Genomic DNA, 20608 nt, shown 5'->3' with positions numbered 1-20608 from the left:
TTTGATTTTTTACAAAATAAAACATTTGTTTACAAAAAAAAAAAGTGACCAAGTTCAGTCCTTCCTCTAAATAATTGGAAAAACAATGAGTTCGTATTGAACCGTCTCAAGTTGAGGGGTTTGCCAGAGCAGAACAGGATGCAGTATTTACAAGTGACAGGAAGTGACATAGCAAAGAAAGTTGGTCGTTGTAGCATTCAAATTTCCTCACAATCATACCGTCAGCCGCATATGTACGGGTCGGGATTGATAAAGGACGCAAAAAAAACTCAGTTGTTAAGGCCACACTGACCTTTGACCTAGAGTACTACACAAACCCAGAAAGAGAGAGGACATAGGATTCTACTCCTATCTCTGCGGAGATAGCTAAAATGGTGCATTCTCTGGAGGAAATTAAGGCATTTTGAAAGAAACAAACAAGCAAACAAATATACAAAACAGACATGAGTGTAACAAGTGTGTGGATTTGTCTTTCTGTCCTGTGTTCTGCTAAGTGGTGGTGTAGTTGGTGTTAACAGGGATATTTAATATAAAGGCACCAAGTTCTTCTAAAAACGTCTTTCTCCAGTCTCATGACCACCACAAGTCTCCCAGTCGCAGCAGCAAGCGTGAGACAAAAGTTTATAATCTAAGCATTATTCCACAAAATCCTTCCTCGTCCAATCCATGGGCTTCCATTGCACCAAACGGTAAATTTGATTCTGGGTATGCATGTGTCCTTTTTTGATAGTCCAAACAAAGTAGAATGGTAAAAACCACCTCAAAATGCATTCTGTCCCATACAAAGTAGAGGGAGCTGAGGCTGTATTGGAGAGATATGTTGTCTCCTTCAGCCAGTAAGTCCCCCTTGGCAGGATCCACAGCTCGACCTCCATAACCACAGCTGATATCGGATACAGTGAAAGGAATATACAGTGTGTTATTTATATATATATATATATATATATATATATACACATACACACACACACACATATACACACACAAATATACATATCATATGTTTGTGTGCTTCTTTGAACAGATTATTGAATAGATGCATGAGAATACCAAACGACAGACAAAATAGGAACAGAGGTACGCATGCTCTGAAAGGAAGAGCATTATTCATTGATACAACCCCATTGTTGTTCCGCTGTTGGGAACTTAGTGTGTATAATATAATGCGGGTGTGTTTGAGTGTATTTGTGACTGTTGAAATATTTTTGCTGCTTGTTGGCTTTTTCAGTTCTAATGTTCCTGAAAAGTATAAAGTATGACAAGAAATGTACAAAGCTTCTCGGGCCTCATAGCCGAGGTACCCTCCTGGATCCACTGCCTTCTGCTTACAAAAAAAGATTCAAAGAAAAAAGCAAGACACACAGGCTCCTCAAAAGGTCCCGCTTCTTCCTGCTTTTCCACCAATCACGGATATCTGCCGCTGCCCTCTTTAGGTCTGTGTGTTCCCGCCTCTCCTCTCCCACACACACTTTAACAAACTCACCTCAGTGAGTTGGAAAGGGAGGCTAGCACAAGTCCATCATTCCTCAGGAAATGGAAAGAGGTGAGGCGAGAGCTGGAAAGAGGAGAGGATGACAGGAGAAGGCTAGTGCTGAAGGACATGGAGATAAAGGTGTTGCGCTGTCGTGACAACTCCCCGTTTCCTCCTACAAGACAGGCTCCTCTTCCATTGGCTCTTCTGTAGACCTGCAGGTACACCAAATAGGAAACGGCATGACAGACATTAGCCTCTTAGTCAAGCCAAAATAAAAGCCCTTACCAAAGAAGGTTGTGCAAAACGTATATGATGAGTCTCAGTGGAACTTCAGGCCCACGGCCTTGTGAATTAATCTGATATCTTAAAAACAGCAATTCCAAAACCACATAAAATCACCAAAAGAGTGAATGGTGCAGGTGTTTACCTGCTGGTCTCCGTGGAGACGGTGGAAGCGGCGGCCTGCTCAGTATCCACGGTAAGCGATGCCATGGCGGTGACCGTGTCGGCCTCGTCCTTCTCTCTCCGCTGGGCATCCATTAAGGACTGGCCCACCGTGGGAGCCAACCTTTGGAGAGAGCTCCAGTGTTTACCTGCAGGGAGAGAAAGATAAGGGAGCGAGCGAGTCGTGTCAGTTAAGGGTGACGTGATACACATGACGCAAACACAACTAAGTGCATATGTGCAGGAAAAACACAATGATAATTTTGATTTTAGCGAACTAACTCACTCTGTATCTCGATGACCCTCTCCAGAGAGGCAGCAGCTTTTGGACAGGGCTTCTGTTGCAGGACAACCTGTGGCAGGGGGTCCAACTGACAGAGAGGGTGAGACAGAGTGTGCGAGAGAGAGTGTAGAGGGACAAAGAATTTCCTCTGAACAATTACATCCATCTCTACCAAATGACATGTAGTGTAATTGACATCACGCCACTCTCCCCTCCTATAGCAGATGATGTCATACCTCATCGCCGAGCAGGGCCGCCACGCAGGACTCGGAGGCGTCACAGATGGCCGTGAGGTCGTGACCTCCTTCTAGCGCCAGGACCACACGTCCCCCTGCCAGCTTCATCAGCTGCTTGGTGAGGTGGCTGAAACCTGAGGATGGTTCAACACTGTACTGACCCTGTACTGAGTATGATCTGAGTAAATCATGAATTTATGTAAATAGGAGAGGTCTGCACGGGAATTTTAGTTTTGTGCAGGTTTATGAAGTAAAGACCCCTTATGATAGGAAATAATTGACGTACTTCAATATTCCTATGGAGTCTCTGGCTTTTCTTCTAGTGGTTAAGTACTATTCTACCAGCAGGGGGTAGTAGTGTATATACAATTAGCTGGAGGACCCTCCTATAAAAGCACAAACTATGGAAAAGGCTTGGCAGAAAAACTGACACGTAAAGACGGAGTAATGTTCAACTTACATTTAGCAGTGACGTTGTATCCTCCCAGAGGGGACTGGTGGCCCTCCACGGCATCAAACCCAGCGGACACTAGGACCACGTCAGGGGAGAACTCGTTGGCTATGGGCATCACCACCGTCCTGTTTAACAGACAAGATGGAGAACGACATTTTATTTTCTTACGTTTCCAGACCATCTGCAAGAACTAAGCAGCGTGCTAAATAAGCAGAGCCTGTTCATATGAATGAAAGATCAGTGCCAATGTTGCTGCTCGTTCAGCTAATGACCAACAACCGTCTGTTCACCTGAAGGCAGTCAGGTACTCCACGTCACCCATGGGCGGTTCTACGCCCCCTGTCCAAGCGATGTTTGTGTTGAAGCCAACACCAGGTCCAACCCCCACCTCTTCAGGAGCCCCACTGCCGGGGAAGAAGTTTCCATCGTCGTAGCGATGCATGGAAATGTAAAGTACATTGGGGTCGTTGTAAAAAGCCTGCTGTGTCCCGTTACCATGGTGAATGTCCTGGACACAGAGAATGGATATGTGAATAATAATACATGACCTGCATTGATCACATAACGTATGGTATATATTTTGGTACCATGACAACACTAGCACAGAAAGGGCATCGCTAACAACATACGACCCCACTCACCCAGTCCACGATGAGGATCTTGCTCACTCCTAGTTTCTGCTGTAGCAGCTTGGCTGTGATGGCCACGGAGTTGAAGAAGCAGAAGCCCCTGCAGACAAAGACAGACACAAAAGATGTCAATTTTTCTTTTATCAGCAGAAACAGGGAGATTGTTGAAGGGCACTGCCCAGTAGCTACTCAAAAGAGACGCTTGTACCAATTATTGTATCAACCATCGCACAGGACACGTCTCTATGGAACTGAAACCAACTCCCTTGAAGCTCCCTAGCCACTCCCCTGCCCTGGCTCTACCCATGATTCCCTGGGTGTACTCACATGGCAGTGGATTCCTCAGCGTGATGGCCTGGTGGACGCACCACGGCAAAACCGTTCTGAAACGGAGAGGAGAGAGAGAAACAGTTTGTGAGAATGTTGAGTAGGCCTATCCATCATCAAAATCAAGTAATTAAGTGCTTATTGATCAGGGTAGTACAGTGTCCACCCATGAACAAACCCACAGGGTATATATAGTACATGATTATTACATATTGTTTGTTTTAAATTAAGGTGAAAGGTTGCCCCTGACAACTTTCAATCAAACAGTAGTGGAACGGAGAGGCTGGTAATGTTACCTTCAGTTCCCCGGCGGCCACTTTGAAAGCCAGCTCGATGACGCAGCCAACAGCCATTCTGACAGCGCCCGAGGAGTGCATCTCGTTCCACACAGTGTCACTGTCCACCTGCAGAGGGCAATAGAGAACACACTCATCCCCACCCTGCTACTGTTCTTCTAACATGATGACACTGCTGTAGGTGATGTAATGCTCAGCTTTGTGCTGCTTATGTTGAATGAATATCCTACAATTAAACTGCATGACTTTCTGATACTGTATTATCGAATCTCTACCTCTAAATAAAATGCAAATGTAACTCCATTATAAATGGATGGATGGAACACTCACCCCAATGCCTCCACAGGGCAACACAGCATACATCTTCTGACTGATTGGACCTTAAGGAGCCAATCAGGGAACACAGATTAGGTTGTAGTTTAAACAAGTTAAACACTATTTAGCTATATTTCAACATTTTATCACACACCTTTTAGCCTTCCAAGCAGGGAGTTCTTTTCCCAAGATGCTCGGGATACAGTGCAGTCGGAAAGTATTCAGACACCGACTTTAACATTTTGTTAAAGCCCAATTCTAAAATGTATTAACATATTTTTTTTCCTTTATCAAGCTACACACAATACCCCCATAATGACATTTAAAATGTTTTTTTTGTATTTTTTAAACATCACGTTTACATAAGTATTCAAACCCTTTACTTAGTACTTAGTTGAAGCACATTTGTCAACGATTACAGCCTTGAGTATGACGCTACAAGCTTGGCACACCTGTATTTGGAGAGTTTCTCCCATTCTTCTCTTCAGATCCTCACAAGCTCTGTCAGGTTGGATGGGGAGCGTCGCTGCACAGCTATTGTCAAGTCTCTCCAGAGATGTTCGATCGGGTTCAAGTTCGGGCTCTGGCTGGGCCACTCAAGGACATTCAGAGACTTGTCCCAAAGTCACTGCGGCGTTATCTTGGTGGTGTGCTTAGGGTCGTTGTCCTGTTGGAAGGTGAACCATCACCCCAGTCTGAGATCCTGAGCAGGTTTTCATCAAATGATCTCTCTGTACTTCACTCCATTCATCCTTCATCATGTGCCTTTTACTGAGGAGTGGCTTCAGTCTGGCCTCGCTACCATAAAGGTCTGATTGGTAGAGTGCTGATTGGACATGTGGCGTGCTGCAGAGATGGTTGTCCTTCTGGAAGTTTCTCCCATCTCCACAGTAGAACTCTGGAGCTCTGTCAGAGTGACCATCGGGTTCTTGGTCACCTCCCTGACCAAGGCCCTTCTTCACCGATTGCTCAGTTTGGCCAGGTGGCCAGCTCTAGAAGAGTCTTGGTGGTTCCAAACTTCTTCCATTTAAGAATGATGCAGGCCACTGTGTTCTTGGGGACCTTCAATGCTGCAGACATTTTTTGGTACCCTTCCCCAGATGTGTGCCTTGACACAATCCTCTCTTGGAGCTTCCTTCGACCTCATGGCTTGGCTTTTGCTGACATGCACGGTCAAATATGGGACCTTATATAGACAGGTGTGTGCCTTTCCAAATTATGTCCAATCAATTGAATTTACCACAGGTGGACTCTGTTCAAGTTGTAGAAACATCAAGGATGATCAATGGAAACAGGATGCACCTGTGCTTAATTGAGTCTCATAGCAAAGGCTCTGAATACTTATGTAAACAAGGTCTTTTTTTTAATACATTTGCAAACATACCCTTATGGAGTATTGTGTGTAGATTGATGAAAAGCTTTTAAAATCAATTTTAGAATACAGCTGTAACATAGCATATTGTGGAATAAGTCAAGAGGTCTGAATACTTTCCGAATGCACTGTATAATTGTTTTTTTTTTACCATCGATGTCTGTAAGTCCTGTTCTGCTCAGCACCGCACAGAGTGAACTCACTTTGACGTGTGTGTGTAGTCGACGGCTCAGTCACTGCAGTGCTGTTTTGCAGCTGATCCAGTCATCCCCCCTCCCTCCTCTTCTATGAGTCCCAGCCTAGCTATGAGTCACCCAGACGGGGGTGGACGGGCATCTGGGGCCCTTTCCCCTCGACCAGCAGGTCTAAAAATACCCCCCCCCCTGCGCCTGTCAGGGGAGCTAAGCCTTCAAACAATCCACCTGACTGCGTGTGAGTGTGTGGGTGGATGGAGGGGAGGGGCAGTCACTACTTTCAAGGATGCTTGGGGCAAATCTTGTTTCCACCATTCGAGCAAAATGGCTAGGGAAACACACACACAGACACACAAATATATCTGAGGAGTAAAGACATGAAGAGATGAGGTTAGGCACCTAAGAGCTTCTTGCTGTCTAGTTTCTGTCTGTTGAGGGGACTGGTGCCGTACAGCAGGGTGTGGTATTCTGAATGCACAGTCTGAATCTCATCCAACGTGGCCTTCCTCCCCCGAATCCTCTGTACACGGTAAAGGAAAACGCACGTAGCACACAATACATCAATTTCATTCAGGGTTATGTTGTATTGCTAATTGGGAAGTGATTTTTAAAATTTACTTGAACTAATAATGGATAAAGCTCATTCTCATTTCCACAAAAACAGTATTTGAGAACAAGTATTTGATAACCTGCAAAATCGGCAGTGTATCCTACTTAAAGCATGTAGAGGTCTGTAATTTTTATCATAGGTTCACTTCAACTGTGAGAGACAGAATCTAAAACAAAACTCCAGAAAACCACATTGTATGATTTTTTGAAATTAATTTTATTGCGTGACATAAGTATTTGATACATCAGAAAAGCAGAACTTAATATTTGGTACAGAAACCTTTGTTTGCAATTACAAAGATCATACGTTTCCTGTAGTTCTTGACCAGGTTTGCACACACTGCAGCAGGGATTGATTTTGGCCCACTCCTCCATATAGACCTTCTTCAGATCCTTCAGGTTTCGGGGCTGTTGCTGGGCAATATGGACTTTCAGCTCCCTCCAAGGATTTTGGACTGGCTAGGCCACTCCAGGACCTTGCGATGCTTCTTACAGAGCCACTCCTTAGTTGCCCTGGCTGTGTGTTTCGGGTGGTTGTTATGCTGGAAGAACCAGCCAAGACCCATCTTCAATGCTCTTACTGAGGGAAGGAGGTTGTTGGCCAAGATCTCGCGAAACATGGCCCCATCCATCCTCCCCTCAATCCGGTGCAGTCGTCCTGTCCCCTTTGCAGAAAAGCATCCCTAAAGAATGATGTTTCCACCTCCATGCTTCACGGTTGGGATGGTGTTCTTGGGGTTGTACTCATCCTTCTACTTCCTCCAAACACAGCGAGTGGAGTTAAGACCAAAAGTCTCTATTTTTGTCTCATCAGACCACATGACCTTCTCCCATTCCTCCTCTGGATCATCCAGATGGTCATTGGCAAACATCAGACGGGCCTGAACATGCGCTGGCTTGAGCAGGGGGACCTTGCGTGCGCTGCAGGATTTTAATCCATGACGGCGTAGTGTGTTACTAATGGTTTTCTTTGAGACTGTGGTCCCAGCTCTCTTCAGGTCATTGACCAGGTCCTGCCGTGTAGTTCTGGGCTGATCCCTCACCTTCCTCATGATCATTGATGCCCCCCGAGATGAGATCTTGCATGGCGCCCCAGACCAAGGGTGATTGACCGTCATCTTGAACTTCTTCCATTTTCTAATAATTGCGCCAACAGTTGTTGCCTTCTCACCAAGCTGCTTGCCTATTGTCCTGTAGCCCATCCCAGCCTTGTGCAGGTCTACAATTTTATCCCTGATGTCCTAACACAGCCTTCTGGTATTGGCCATTGTGGAAAGGTTGGAGTCTGTTTGATTGAGTGTGTGGACAGGTGTCTTTTATACAGGTAACAAGTTCAAACAGGTGCAGTTAATACAGGTAATGAGTGGAGAACAGGAGGGCTGTGATAGCTGGAATTTTTACTGGTTGGTAGGTGATCAAATACATATGCAATAAGTCATGCAATAAAATGCTAATTAATTACTTAAAAATCATACAATGTGATTTTCTGGATTTTTGTTTTAGATTCCGTCTCTCACAGTTGAAGTGTACTACCTATGCTAAAAAATTACAGACCTCTACATGCTTTGTAAGTAGGAAAACCTGCAAAATCGGCAGTGTATCAAATACTTGTTCTCCCCACTGTAGCTACCACTCTTGTTTAAGTTACTGAGAAGAAATTCTCTTTGGAAATATGGAACGGAGCTGGTCGCCATTCTAGCTGTAGTGTGCAGGGAGCCCTCACCTCACAGCGGCCCAGGAGCCCAGTCTCCTGCAGCCGGGACCACACACTCTGGATGCGGCCGGCGTGCTCTGGGTGGATGTGGGTGTTCCCACACATACACTGGTGCTTCAGCATAAAGGTGTCGTACACCAACCCTGAGATGAGAGGGAGAGAAAGAGAGAGTACAAGAGAAAGATGGAAAGAAAGGGATGGCGTGAGTGAGATGGAGAGAGAGAAAGATAAGGGAAAGAAAAAGAGAGATGGAAAGGAGAAAATGTAGCTTTTCAAGGCAGGAAGAAGACCAACCACAGGGCAACCTCTCTTCAACTTCTCTCTCAGAACAAATGGTGACCACACCGTTCATAACCCCATTACCCAGCAGGTCAGAGCATAATAAGACCATCATCTAATGGCTTTTTTCATGTTAGGACTGTTGGAGATGTTAATGATTCCACCGTGGAGGATGGCTCAATGTCATCCTGCCATCCTGGTTTCATCAGATCCAACCCTGCAGGCTCTCGGTATTATTATTATTTTCTCTGCTGAAATAATTACACCCAGGCAGGCTGCTTGCCTCAGCCCTTATTGAACTCACTTAGTACACGGGTTCCTAAACTTTTTCACTCAGGGGGGTCCCCCCTTCCTGCATTGGGGAACATACCGTGCCGCCCCCCCCCCCTGCATGTGCACACAACCATGTCTATTTAAAGCTTATTTCCTGCAATTCTACGCATTCTGCTATTGGATGCAAAGACAATTTCAGTTTTAAAGCTATTTTTTGGGCAATTGTATTCAATTTTCCATGTCTAATGAGTATTCGTGATATTTGAGTGACTAAAACAATTAAAATAATATGGCCTGAAAAAACATTAGCCGACATGGGCTAGTTGATCTGGACATTTCTGACAAGTTATAAATAGCTCTAAGGTATGCATTGACTGACATGACAAGAGGAACTAATGATACACCACCCAATTTACAAATTGAACCTTGTGCATTGTACTATTACTACAACTATTACTACTATTACTACAACATTGTACTATTACTACAACTACTACAACTTTCAAGAGTAAGTTGAAAGCCGGACTGAGTACCTGCCGACCCCTCGCCACGCCCCACAGTTTGGGAACCACTGAATTGGTCAACACATCCTATCCTGCAAGGCCATTTGATCATGGACTGGCTAGGGGAGTGTTTGTTTTCTGAAAGTGTCTTTTCTAAGGCCAATGGCTTTTGTCTAAGGCCAATGACAAAAAAGTAGAGATTCAGATAGATAACTGAGTTGAGGCAGTTTCTTTCATATTGTTTAATGGGTCCTGATCATCTCACTTTGTATGTCATCTGTTCCAAAGACCAAAGAAGCATACCTGTAGTGAAGAGGTGCTTGATGGGGACCTCACCCATGGGAGCCCCCTTGATGCTGGCAGTGGCAGGGGAGGACTGGGCCCTTCCCAGAGGTCTGTGGGGCATGCCCGAAATGGACAGGGACGCCTGGAACACATTGAGCTGTTGCAGGTGATGCTGGTCGGAAAATCGGGGACAAAATAACATACATTTTTAATACCAACTAAAGCTTTGAATAATGTCTTTCATCATGAGACACTGCCTGGACTTCAGTGTGAGGGGATGGACTTAGTAAATAAAATCAGCTCTGTGGCTTTCATCATTTACATCAGATAGAAATACTGCAACCTTGAGAAGTGACATTTCACAATAGCTGCAAACGGAATCTGCCACCTCAGGCCAATGGAACGAGGGGAAAATGGGAGGGAGGTGGAGCTAAATTAAGCCGGTTATAGACTAAATATGGGCCCTGGGTAGAAACCCAAAAGGCAAACACATATCCCCATACGACCCTCAAAAGGCAGGGCAGGACAAGGACCGAGCCTTCCCAACAGCCAAAAGACTACTCTGACAATTCCCCAGCTGTAAACAGTGGCTGAGCTAACGGGGCTCTGCTTTCTGTCAATGGGAGAAGCACTACACATCCAGACAGGAGCTGTGTGAGCTCTAGGAAAAAACTAATGCGACAGATGCTCCTAACAGAGATCAAATGACAAGGTTCACGGTTCTTATGCATCTTTTTTTTAAACTGCGGACGGTTTGTTTCAAAACCTTGAGATAGGAGCTCAGTTTACGCTCTCGGACACACACAGGTCCGGCAGGCCCACACCTTGCTAACCCCCTTTTAAACGAGAGATCCTAAGGCAAGACTCTTATGCGTCTCTCTCACCGTATTTTCTCTTTCCATTGCACAGGGCGGCTCAGATCCATTTGTATTCAAGGCACCACAGCAGACAAGTAGAGCAGAGTCAGAGGGAAAAAAGTTCAGCGGGGAGGCGGTGTGTGTGTGTGTGCAGGGAGGGGGGGGGGCCCTTCCGTGTCGCTGACTCGAATGCCAAAATAGGTTTGAGGTTGTCTCTACAGAATGACTGCATACACCCCTGCTCCCTCCCTCCCTATGCACCCCATACCCTAAAAACTCCTCTATCCCCCTAGTCCGTCACAACAGAAATAGTACTGCAGCAGCATAGCTCCCTGATGGGAGGTGAATTGGTGTAAAGTGCAGGGGGGAAAAGGGGGGAGAAAAGGGCTGGTATGGTGAAGAGAGGGGGGGAGAGAGAAAGAGAAGGGTGAGGGTGGGAGGGAGAGGGGAATGATTCACCAAGGAGAGATGAGTCACAGATGAGTCCATTCACTGAGATGAAAAAAAAAGCAGCAAGGGCAGGGGAGGGAGGGAGGGTGTGTGAGCGCGCGCGTTGTTGGGGAGAAGACGCAGCCTGAATTCTGATGCTTTTCTCTCCTCTGATATTTTTTCTCAATGGTGTGTGGGAGTAAGAGAGAGAGGTTTATTTTATAATCTCCCTCGCTGCATTGGATCTTCCTCCCTCCAACGCACAAGCAGCATTTCTTAGAGGAACGTGACCACAACACATGTCCATTCTTTTCCCCTCTCTTTTTAACATTACGTATTAATTGCTGTCAATGACCATAATTTAGAGCCAAATATGGTAACCAACAGCAACATAGCCAACTGTGGCCATTTACTGTATTATATTATAATGTTTAGGTCCTCAAAAGAGTATGAGGTGATGATGAGGATCCAAATGCATGTCATCAACTACTGAGTAGAGTAGCTCTATCTCGGGCAATGACAGCTAAACCCAAATTCAATCCATCTTGGTGATAGATAGATAGATATTTTTTTTAAAAATAGGCCACTTGCCCTTTTGCAACTTTTGTTTCAGAACTTTTAACTGGAGCTGCTTATCCTCTTGGTCATTTGTGAAAGAACTGCAGGCGATTCATTCTCGAGAGCTTGTTCCTTTATTTCCTGCTAAGTGCAATGGATGACTCACAGGTGGGTGGGAATTAAGGCTCTCGCTCTTCTGTAGGAAGCTATGACGACGATGCCTCGCACAGCGCAGCCACTCTGCCCTCCGAGAGGGGATACCCTTTTCTAAATCACCAGGCCCCCGTAAAAAACTCAACCCATCACTCGAACTGGGTGTGAACGCCAATCTATGTAGCCACATCGCTAATGATGACGTTGCTACCTTTTCAAATGCATAGCCTTTGCTACTGATCTTTTGGTAGGTAATTTCTGCAATCTACAACCCTCCCTGGAGTGATTGGTCATTCTAGACAGTTTCAAGTCATAAATGGCCCATTATAAGAGGTACAATGACGAATCAAGTCACAAGGTTAGTAATCACAGACAGACGTCCCCGGAACAGATTTGGGAAGTTCAACAACGAAAGGGGTCTGAATATTTTTACTGCACTGTTTGGAGCAAGTAACAAACATTTTGTTGCACCCGCTATAACACCAATAAACTTTGATTTGATTTCAGCAGAATTAATCATATTACAGGGAAAGACAATAAAACTCATGGTTTATAAATAAACAATTTGCACCTCTTATTGTCTCTCTGATTTTCTTACAGAAAGTCATCTTAATTAGTGTTAAACTTGCAAGGCAATACATTTTGTTTTTCCCTAACAAAGTAAAAATTAAATGCAAAATGTCTATTAAAAAAAATGCAGTATTTACTTGGCCGTAAGGTACGCCCTCCTCATCACACTCCCTCAGCTCGATTGCCTCGTCTTCATCATCCTCTTCCTCCAGGTCGCTCTCTGTGCTCTCGCCCTTCAAGGGGGTCAGCAGGCGTTCTGAAGGGGGCGACGTCTCCCCCGACTCTTCCTTCTGGAGCCTCTGCTCTTGAGGATGCCCCTCCCCCAGACGCTCAGACCCTGCCCCCTCCTCCTGCATCTCCTGCGTCTCTGTGAGCTCCTCCTCAGTCTCCTCGGGGTGGGTGGGCGGTTGGCGAGGAAGCTCCACCCCTTTTGACAGAATCTGGTGTGGTTGACAGATAGAGTTAATCACTGCTGCCACATGTAGAGTATACTACACCCCCCAGTCCAGCAAATGGCATACAACACTTTTTTTTTACCTACAAACACAACCATAACCTCTAATACTGTAGTGTTTCTTGTGGTGCCCCCTACCTTGTTGAGCTGGTACTGCTTCTGCTTCTCCAGGAAGTGCTGGTGCTGCTGCTGCATGACGAGCTGCTGCAGGGCCTGGGGGCTCTGGGGGAGGGGTGCAGACTGTGTGCGGCTCAGGGGCCGGTGGCGTGGTAGCTTGTTCACCGTGCGCATACTGTTGGACACCCGGTCCCCCGTCACCAACGGAGACTGACCGTATATGGGGACTAGAGGGAGGAAGAGTCAAAGAGATGTGTTTCAGAAGAGGCAGTATGTATTTATCTATATTTACCTGCAAGTAGAACACTCTGCTGGCAGGGATGTAAGAGTATAAATATATGTTGGTAGATGTACCTGAGAGGAGGGCACTCTGCTGGCGGGCCTGCTCCAGCAGGAGGACGTGTTGCAGTAGGGAGGAGTGACTGCTGTGGCTGTTGGGGGCCTGGGTGGAGTCTAAGTCGTGTTGCATCCCAGGTGGCAGGCATGATGCCGGCAGGGACGAGGTGCTGACAAACTTGCCCGTCAGAGCCCCACCCTGACGCATGGTCTGGATGGCCTGCCTCTCCGCCTCCTGCAACAGCTTCTGATTGGCCTGAGGATGGAAGGGGGGGTTAACTAAGTCAGACTGTCTACATTAGAGGACAACTCTGGTTCAGGGGAGTGTGTGCTGGTTTCCATTTTCCCTCAACTCAGTGGAATAGAGCAGGTTGAGAGTTTTTTTTTTACAAGTATTTGAAAAAAACATTTAAGAAGCTATTTTTAGAACAAGGCCAGCACTGGAAAAAAATGTGCACATTTATCTTTATGCCAACAGTGACGGGATCTGACTTTAAACTTAAAATATTGTTAAATCATCAAGTATGCCATGGAAAGGAGAAGGGCCACAGTTTGGTTGTTACAGCAGAAGTTAATGGTCATCTGTAGGAGGAATGTAAGGTTGGATATGAGCTAGGGGCTTGGAATGTACTGAGTTAAGAAAAGGCAATCACGTAGTTGTGGTCATTGGTAAGGGTGGAGAGCTGTAGATTAGTGAGGAATGGGGGTCGAGGTCAGGGAGAAGGTACAGTTTATTACCCACATCACCTAACTTCCTGCCTAGCAATAAATATGTAATGTTTAGAGGGAAGGAGCAGACGTCACCTATATTGGAGTGTGTGTGTGTGTGTGTGTGTGTGTGTGTGTGTGTGTGTGTGTGTGTACGTACAGTGGGGCAAAAAAGTATTTAGTCAGTCACCAGTTGTGCAAGTTCTCCTACTTAAAAAGATGAGGCCTGTAATTTTCATCATAGGTACACTTCAACTATGACAGACAAAATGGGGGGGAAAAAAAATCCAGAAAATCACATTGTAGGCTTTTTTATGAATTTGCAAATTATGGTGGAAAATAAGTATTTGGTCAATACTCAATTCTTATCTCAATACTTTGTTATATACCCTTTGTTGGCAATGACAGAGGTCAAACGTTTTCTGTAAGTCTTCACGAGGTTTTCACACACTGTTGCTGGTATTTTGGCCCATTCCTCCATGCAGATCTCCTCTAGAGCAGTGATGTTTTGGGGCTGTTGCTGGGCAACACCGACTTTCAACTCCCTCCAAAGATTTTCTATGGGGCTGAGATCTGGAGACTGGCTAGGCCACTCCAGGACCTTGAAATGCTTCTTACGAAGCCACTCCTTCGTTGCTCGGGCTGTGTGTTTGGGATCATTGTCATGCTGAAAGACCCAGCCACGTTTCATCTTCAATGCCCTTGCTGATGGAAGGAGGTTTTCACTCAAAATCTCACGATACATGGCCCCATTCATTCTTTCCTTTACACGGATCAGTCGTCCTGGTCCCTTTGCAGAAAAACAGCCCCAAAGCATGATGTTTCCACCCCCATGCTTCACAGTAGGTATGGTGTTCTTGGGATGCAACAGCATTCTTTATCCTCCAAAGACAACAAGTTGAGTTTTTACCAAAAAGTTATATTTTGGTTTCATCTGACCATATGACATTCTCCCAATCTTCTTCTGGATCATCAAAATGCTCTCTAGCAAACTTCAGACGGGCCTGGACATGTACTGGCTTAAGCAGGGGGACACGTCTGGCACTGCAGGATTTGAGTCCCTGGCGGCGTAGTGTGTTACTGATGGTAGGCTTTGTTACTTTGGTCCCAGCTGTCTGCAGGTCATTCACTAGGTCCCCCCGTGTGGTTCTGGGATTTTTGCTCACCGTTCTTGTGATAATTTTGACCCCACGGGGTGAGGTCTTGCGTGGAGCCCCAGATCGAGGGAGATTATCAGTGGTCTTGTATGTCTTCCATTTCCTAATAATTGCTCCCACAGTTGATTTCTTCAAACCAAGCTGCTTACCTATTGCAGATTCAGTCTTCCCAGCCTGGTGCAGGTCTACAATTTTGTTTCTGGTGTCCTTTGACAGCTCTTTGGTCTTGGCCATAGTGGAGTTTGGAGTGTGACTATTTGAGGTTGTGGACAGGTGTCTTTTATACTGATAACAAGTTCAAACAGGTGCCATTAATACAGGTAACGAGTAGAGGAGAGAGGAGCCTCTTAAAGAAGGTCTGTGAGAGCCAGAAATCTTGCTTGTTTGTAGGTGACCAAATACTTATTTTCCACCATAATTTGCAAATAAATTCATTAAAAATCCTACAATGTGATTTTCTGGATTTTTTTTCTCATTTTGTCTGTCATAGTTGAAGTGTACCTATGATGAAAATTACAGGCCTCTCATGTTAAGTGGGAGAACTTGCACAATTGGTGGCTGACTAAATACTTTTTTGCCCCACTGTATGTATGTATGTATGTATGTATGTATGTATGTATGTATGTATGTATGTATGTATGTATGTATGTATGTATGTATGTATGTATGTATGTATGTATGTATGTATGTATGTATGTATGTATGTATGTATGTATGTATGCATGCATGTATGCATGTATTCAGCTGTCTGACTTATTGGGTGAATAAACTTGGTTTGAGCTTATCATAGTTGTCCGTGAGTTTTTTTTTACTCTGTTTAATTAGAACCTAACAGCAGCTTTGGCTAATGTATTATAACCATTACAGATAAATCCTAAATTGCAAGATTGTCTCACACATACATACATACATACATACATATACAGTTGAAGTTTACATACACTTAGGTTGGAGTAATTAAAACTTGTTTTTCAACCACTCCACACATTTTTTGAGAACAAACTATAGTTTTGGTAAGTCGGTTACGACATCTACTTTGTGCATGACAAGTAATTTTTCTAGCAATTGTTTACAGACAGATTATTTCACTGTATCACAATTCCAGTGGGTCAGAAGTTTCATACACTAAGTTGACTGTGCCTTTAAACAGCTTGGAAAACAACACCATGGCTTTAGAAGCTTCTGATAGGCTAATTGACATCAATTGGAGGTGTACCTGTGGATGTATTTCAAGGCCTAACTTCAAACTCAGTGCCTCTGTTTGACATCATGGGAAAATCAAAAGAAATCCGCCAAGATCTCAGAAACAAAATTGTGGTCCTCCACAAGTCTGCTTCATCCTTTGGAGCAATTTCCAAATGCCTGAAGGTACCACATTCATCTGTACAAACAATAGTACGCAAGTATAAACACCATGGGACCACACAGCCGTCATACCTCTCAGGAAGGAGACGCGTTCTGTCTCCTAGAGATGAACGTACTTTGGTGCGAAAGGTGCAAATCAATCCCAGAACAACAGCAAAGGACCTTGTGAAGATGCTGGAGGAAACCGGCAAAAAAATATATATATCCAGTTAAAAAAGTCCTATAATCGACATAACCTGAAAGGCTGCTCAGCAAGAAAGAAGCCACTGCTCCAAAACCGCCATAAAAAAGCCAGACTACGGTTTGCAACTGCACATGGGGACAAAGATTGTACTTTTTGGAGAAATGGGGCTTGCAAGCCGAAGAACACCATCTCAACCGTGAAGCACGGGGGTGGCAGCATCATGTTGTGGGGGTGCTTTTCTGCAGGAGGGACTGGTGCACTTCACAAAAGAGATGGCATCATGAGGGAGGACAATTATGTGGAAATATTGAAGCAACATCAGTCAGGAAGTTAAAGCTTGGTCGCAAATGGGTCTTCCAAATGGACAATGACCCCACACATACTTCCAAAGTTGTGGCAAAATGGCTTAAGGACAACAAAGTCAAGGTATTGGAGTGGCCATCACAAAGCCCTAACCTCAATCCTATAGAAAATTTGTGGGCAGAACTGAAAAAGTGTGTGGGAGCAAGGAGGCCTACAAACCTGACTCAGTTACACCAGCTCTGTCAGGAGGAATGGGCCAAAATTGTGGGAAGCTTGTGGAAGGCTACCCAGAACGTTTGACCCAAGTTAAACAATTTAAAGGCAATGCTACCAAATACTAATTGAGTGTATGTAAACTTCAGACCCACTGGGAATGTGATGAAAGAAATACAAGCTGAATTAAATCATTCTCAACTATTATTCTGACATTTCATATTCTTAAAATTGAAGTGGTGATCCTTACTGACCTAAGATTGGGAATTTGTCCTAGGATTAAATGTCAGGAATTGTGAAAAACTGAGTTTAAATGTATTTGGCTAAGGTACTGTGTGTGTATTTTTTTTCAGACAATAAAAAAAGTGCTATTTAAAGTTAATTTATTGAAACCGTAATATTAATATTATTAACCGTAATATTGGTTATATTATATCGTGGAACACAATCTTCAAAAAGGCAGCACCCTCAGCAGTGGCGCTTGCTTGTAGAAGCCTATGTCTGTGCAATGACAAAGCATTGTTTCGTTCATTTAGCAGGCAAAATGCTCTTATTTCCCGAACAAATCAAGAGACCTATTTTATTGTAAAAAAAAAAAAAAAAACATGTAAAATAACTCAATAATACATAACAGAATATTGTTCCAAATGAAAAAAAGTGAAACGCACCTCACGTCTGGAAATTCTTCTTACAGAGTGATAATTTAGAACGGGGCTCAATTTGGCAAGGTGAAATCATTTCAGGGTTACAAACCAAAATCTGTCTTCTTTTCGATATACAGACATTCAAATTTGTTTATTCAGCCTGTTCTTTGGTATTTTCCAAATGGATTAACAATTCCACATTGAACTCTGCATGGGGATGAATTACAGCCATGACATCTGTTTGGTGAGTAGGCTTAGGCTTAATGATTCTGATAAAATTGTTTAGGGCGGCTATAGCCTAGGCTAACCAATTCTAAATGGCACTTGTAGCTCAAAGTAGCATAAGTGGAAAATAGACAGGACACAATCTTTCTAAAACTGCAGCGCTCGTTGTTGGAACATATTTCCCTACTTCAGCCAAGCAGTCCATTAAGAATTTGTGATAAAACTGTCGTCATTTGGCAAGGAATGAAACTTGTGTATCCCATCAGTTAGATACGTTTTTAATAGGCCTAACGGGAGCTTGTGTGTGTGTGTGTGTGTGTGTATAGAGGGAGCGGTCGGAACGCAATTGAGTGAGTGAGACACGGAGGGGAAAGGGATTTTAGGGAGAAGAACTGTGATTCTTGGCTTGGTTTTCTTTTTGTTGTGCCACGCAAATGCACATGTACAAATGGAACTAGAGTCAAAGCAAATTAACATGGTCTTCTAGACAACATTTTGATCTCTGGTTAAAGATGGAGTTTTTACATCCATTTGAGTACTCATGCCTATCCCTAGTTTGTGTTGTTCAGAATTTCAGTCCAGTACTCACGGTGAGGTGCGAGTTGGCTGGTAGGCCCAGGGAGATGTTGGGCAGCGAGGGGGATGTGTAGAGGCTCAGCGGACTGACTGTCCCATCGGCGTTAAGGGTCTGGTGGAGGGACCGCAGCTGCTGCACAGAAAAGAGGGAGGAAAAAGTGATTGAGTGAGAGAGAGCGTGTGAAAGGGAAAAGGGCGAGAGAGCGAACAGAAGAGGAGCAAGGGAGACAACCGGCAGGGGTGTTTTCCAGAGAGAGGGAGAGAGAGAGTGAAGTCTTCCAGCTCACTAAAACATCCCATCACTGCATGTATATTTAATCTACCCTAGCAACAACGAGAGGGGAAGAAAGAGCACAAGATGGATTCCTATCTGACCCTCTGCAGTATAAACAGATAGGACAGGAGCTCTAACCGTAGTGTGACTCATTCTTTCAGCTTGCACAACATGTTTCTCTCCAGAGGCCGCCAAGGCTTCCAGTTCACTCTGAACAAACGGCTGTTATTTGATGTTTGTGCAGGTGTGCTAGCTAGTACCATTTCAGGAGCTTTTCTTACTTGCCATTTAGACTTCACCTGGCTAACACTGTACAGAAACCCCACATACTGTAGGCTGTGTCCGAAATCTGTCTTGCCTACTACTTACTAAAAATACACACTGTGTACTAATAGCACTACACACAATTTAGAACGTATGCTTTAGTAAAAACGTGTGCCATAAGCAACAAATATCAACATACTAATCATCCATTATGAGAAGGCATCATCTAATGTGCAATCGCACTTGTTCCCTGCCAGTTGTTCATTTTAGGCCATATTCTGATTATCAGCTGTTGTCAAACACACGTGAACGGAAAAGACGATACTCTTCCTCAATAGTGTGCAGCGAAAAGATGAAATGAGTATTACATCCTAGAATTTAATTATCAGCTGTTGTCAAACACACGTGATTTTTTGAAATGTTTGAAAATCACACATTTTACTTTATTTTCACATAACCATATTGTGTTCCAAATAGAATGCTTTTTGGGTATTTGGACACAACCATATTTCTCCCTGCCTTCAAGGGCCCTTCTCTTTTTAAGAACCCCCCCCCCCCCCCAGCGGGTGTCAGCCTTCTTCACAATGACGTTATTAGGGGAAGACTGACTCAACAGAATCATGAAACAGGGAAAATAAGGGGACAAAAAGTCACCATGCATCCCAAACAAGGTGTTGATCCATGGCAAACTGCCCTATTTGTTGTTAAAACAATGTCACGCTCTCCTTTTTGTGTGCGTCTGACCATTTATCGGCCCGGATATGCTGGGGCGGCGATGACGCAATAACGTTCTTGATGGGGGTGGCTATTTCGGAAAGTTGCACACAACAGGCTAACAAGGCACTTATGTCATCAGCGGTCGACTGTTTCTCCGCTTCGAGAGAATGGCAGTAATCAAGTCTTTTCAGGAGGGAGGGTAGGGAAAATAAATAGTCTCGGAGATTGACTAATGCTTTTTATTTTTGTTGCCCTACTTTTGGAGAGAAGAGAGAGGAAGTATTTTTGGGTGTTATAAAATGGCAGGGGGAAGATGGCTATAAATTGAGTGTTGAGAGCTGTCTGAATGAGAGGACAAATGCTCATTTGAATTCAAATCCTCAATCCTGTTCTACCAAATAGAAAACACATTTATCCATTAAAACACAGGTCTTCTAAAACAGATATTTGAAGAGGTAGATATGGAGAGTACCTGAGAGCTATAGTGTTCCAGCTACAGCTATTCTGTAAATAGCCTGACTACCAGGAAAAACTCAAGTCCCAGGGACAAGAACTGGTAGTTCTGCAATGAAATAGCTAAGGCTGCTAGGCCTATATTTATCTTGTCTTACAAAATGAACAATGGATCAGGTTTTATTATCAAAATGGAGGATAGCAGTCATTCAGAACGCTATGGCTAGCTCTCTCTCCCGCCTACATCCCCTCGTCATCTCTCTCGCTCCCAAGGTTAAGATGTTCCTGGGGCCACTTGATGCTCAGTGTGCATCAGACCAACCTTCCCCCCCCCCCCCCCTAGTCTACCAAAGCTTATTTTCAG

At 44.4% G+C, this 20608-nt stretch overlaps 1 protein-coding gene across 10 annotated transcripts in view; it reads right to left on the bottom strand.

The window, feature by feature from the left end:
* Positions 1–20608, bottom strand: part of hdac5 (histone deacetylase 5) — an 85689-nt gene that overhangs the window by 4610 nt on the left and 60471 nt on the right. For 6 of the 10 annotated variants that reach the window (XM_021557972.2, XM_021557971.2, XM_021557966.2 and 3 more), the window contains 17 exons: positions 18550–18669; positions 13180–13417; positions 12847–13052; positions 12392–12694; positions 9706–9859; positions 8357–8490; positions 6424–6544; positions 4474–4523; positions 4144–4251; positions 3848–3903; positions 3533–3620; positions 3182–3399; positions 2898–3016; positions 2438–2571; positions 2205–2289; positions 1902–2067; positions 1484–1686 (listed from right to left, as the gene is read on the bottom strand). In XM_021557972.2, coding sequence (XP_021413647.1) covers positions 1647–1686; positions 1902–2067; positions 2205–2289; positions 2438–2571; positions 2898–3016; positions 3182–3399; positions 3533–3620; positions 3848–3903; positions 4144–4251; positions 4474–4523; positions 6424–6544; positions 8357–8490; positions 9706–9859; positions 12392–12694; positions 12847–13052; positions 13180–13417; positions 18550–18669 — 2340 coding nt within the window. In that variant the 3' untranslated portion in view covers positions 1484–1646. The remainder of the gene's footprint in view (positions 1–1483; positions 1687–1901; positions 2068–2204; positions 2290–2437; positions 2572–2897; positions 3017–3181; positions 3400–3532; positions 3621–3847; positions 3904–4143; positions 4252–4473; positions 4524–6423; positions 6545–8356; positions 8491–9705; positions 9860–12391; positions 12695–12846; positions 13053–13179; positions 13418–18549; positions 18670–20608) is intronic. The other 4 variants (XM_021557967.2, XM_021557969.2, XM_036941131.1 and 1 more) reach the window with 3 other exon arrangements.

This window comes from Oncorhynchus mykiss, chromosome 13, assembly GCF_013265735.2.
Source record: "Oncorhynchus mykiss isolate Arlee chromosome 13, USDA_OmykA_1.1, whole genome shotgun sequence".
NCBI lineage: Eukaryota > Metazoa > Chordata > Actinopteri > Salmoniformes > Salmonidae > Oncorhynchus > Oncorhynchus mykiss.
This window is presented reverse-complemented; position numbering and strand designations above follow the sequence as displayed.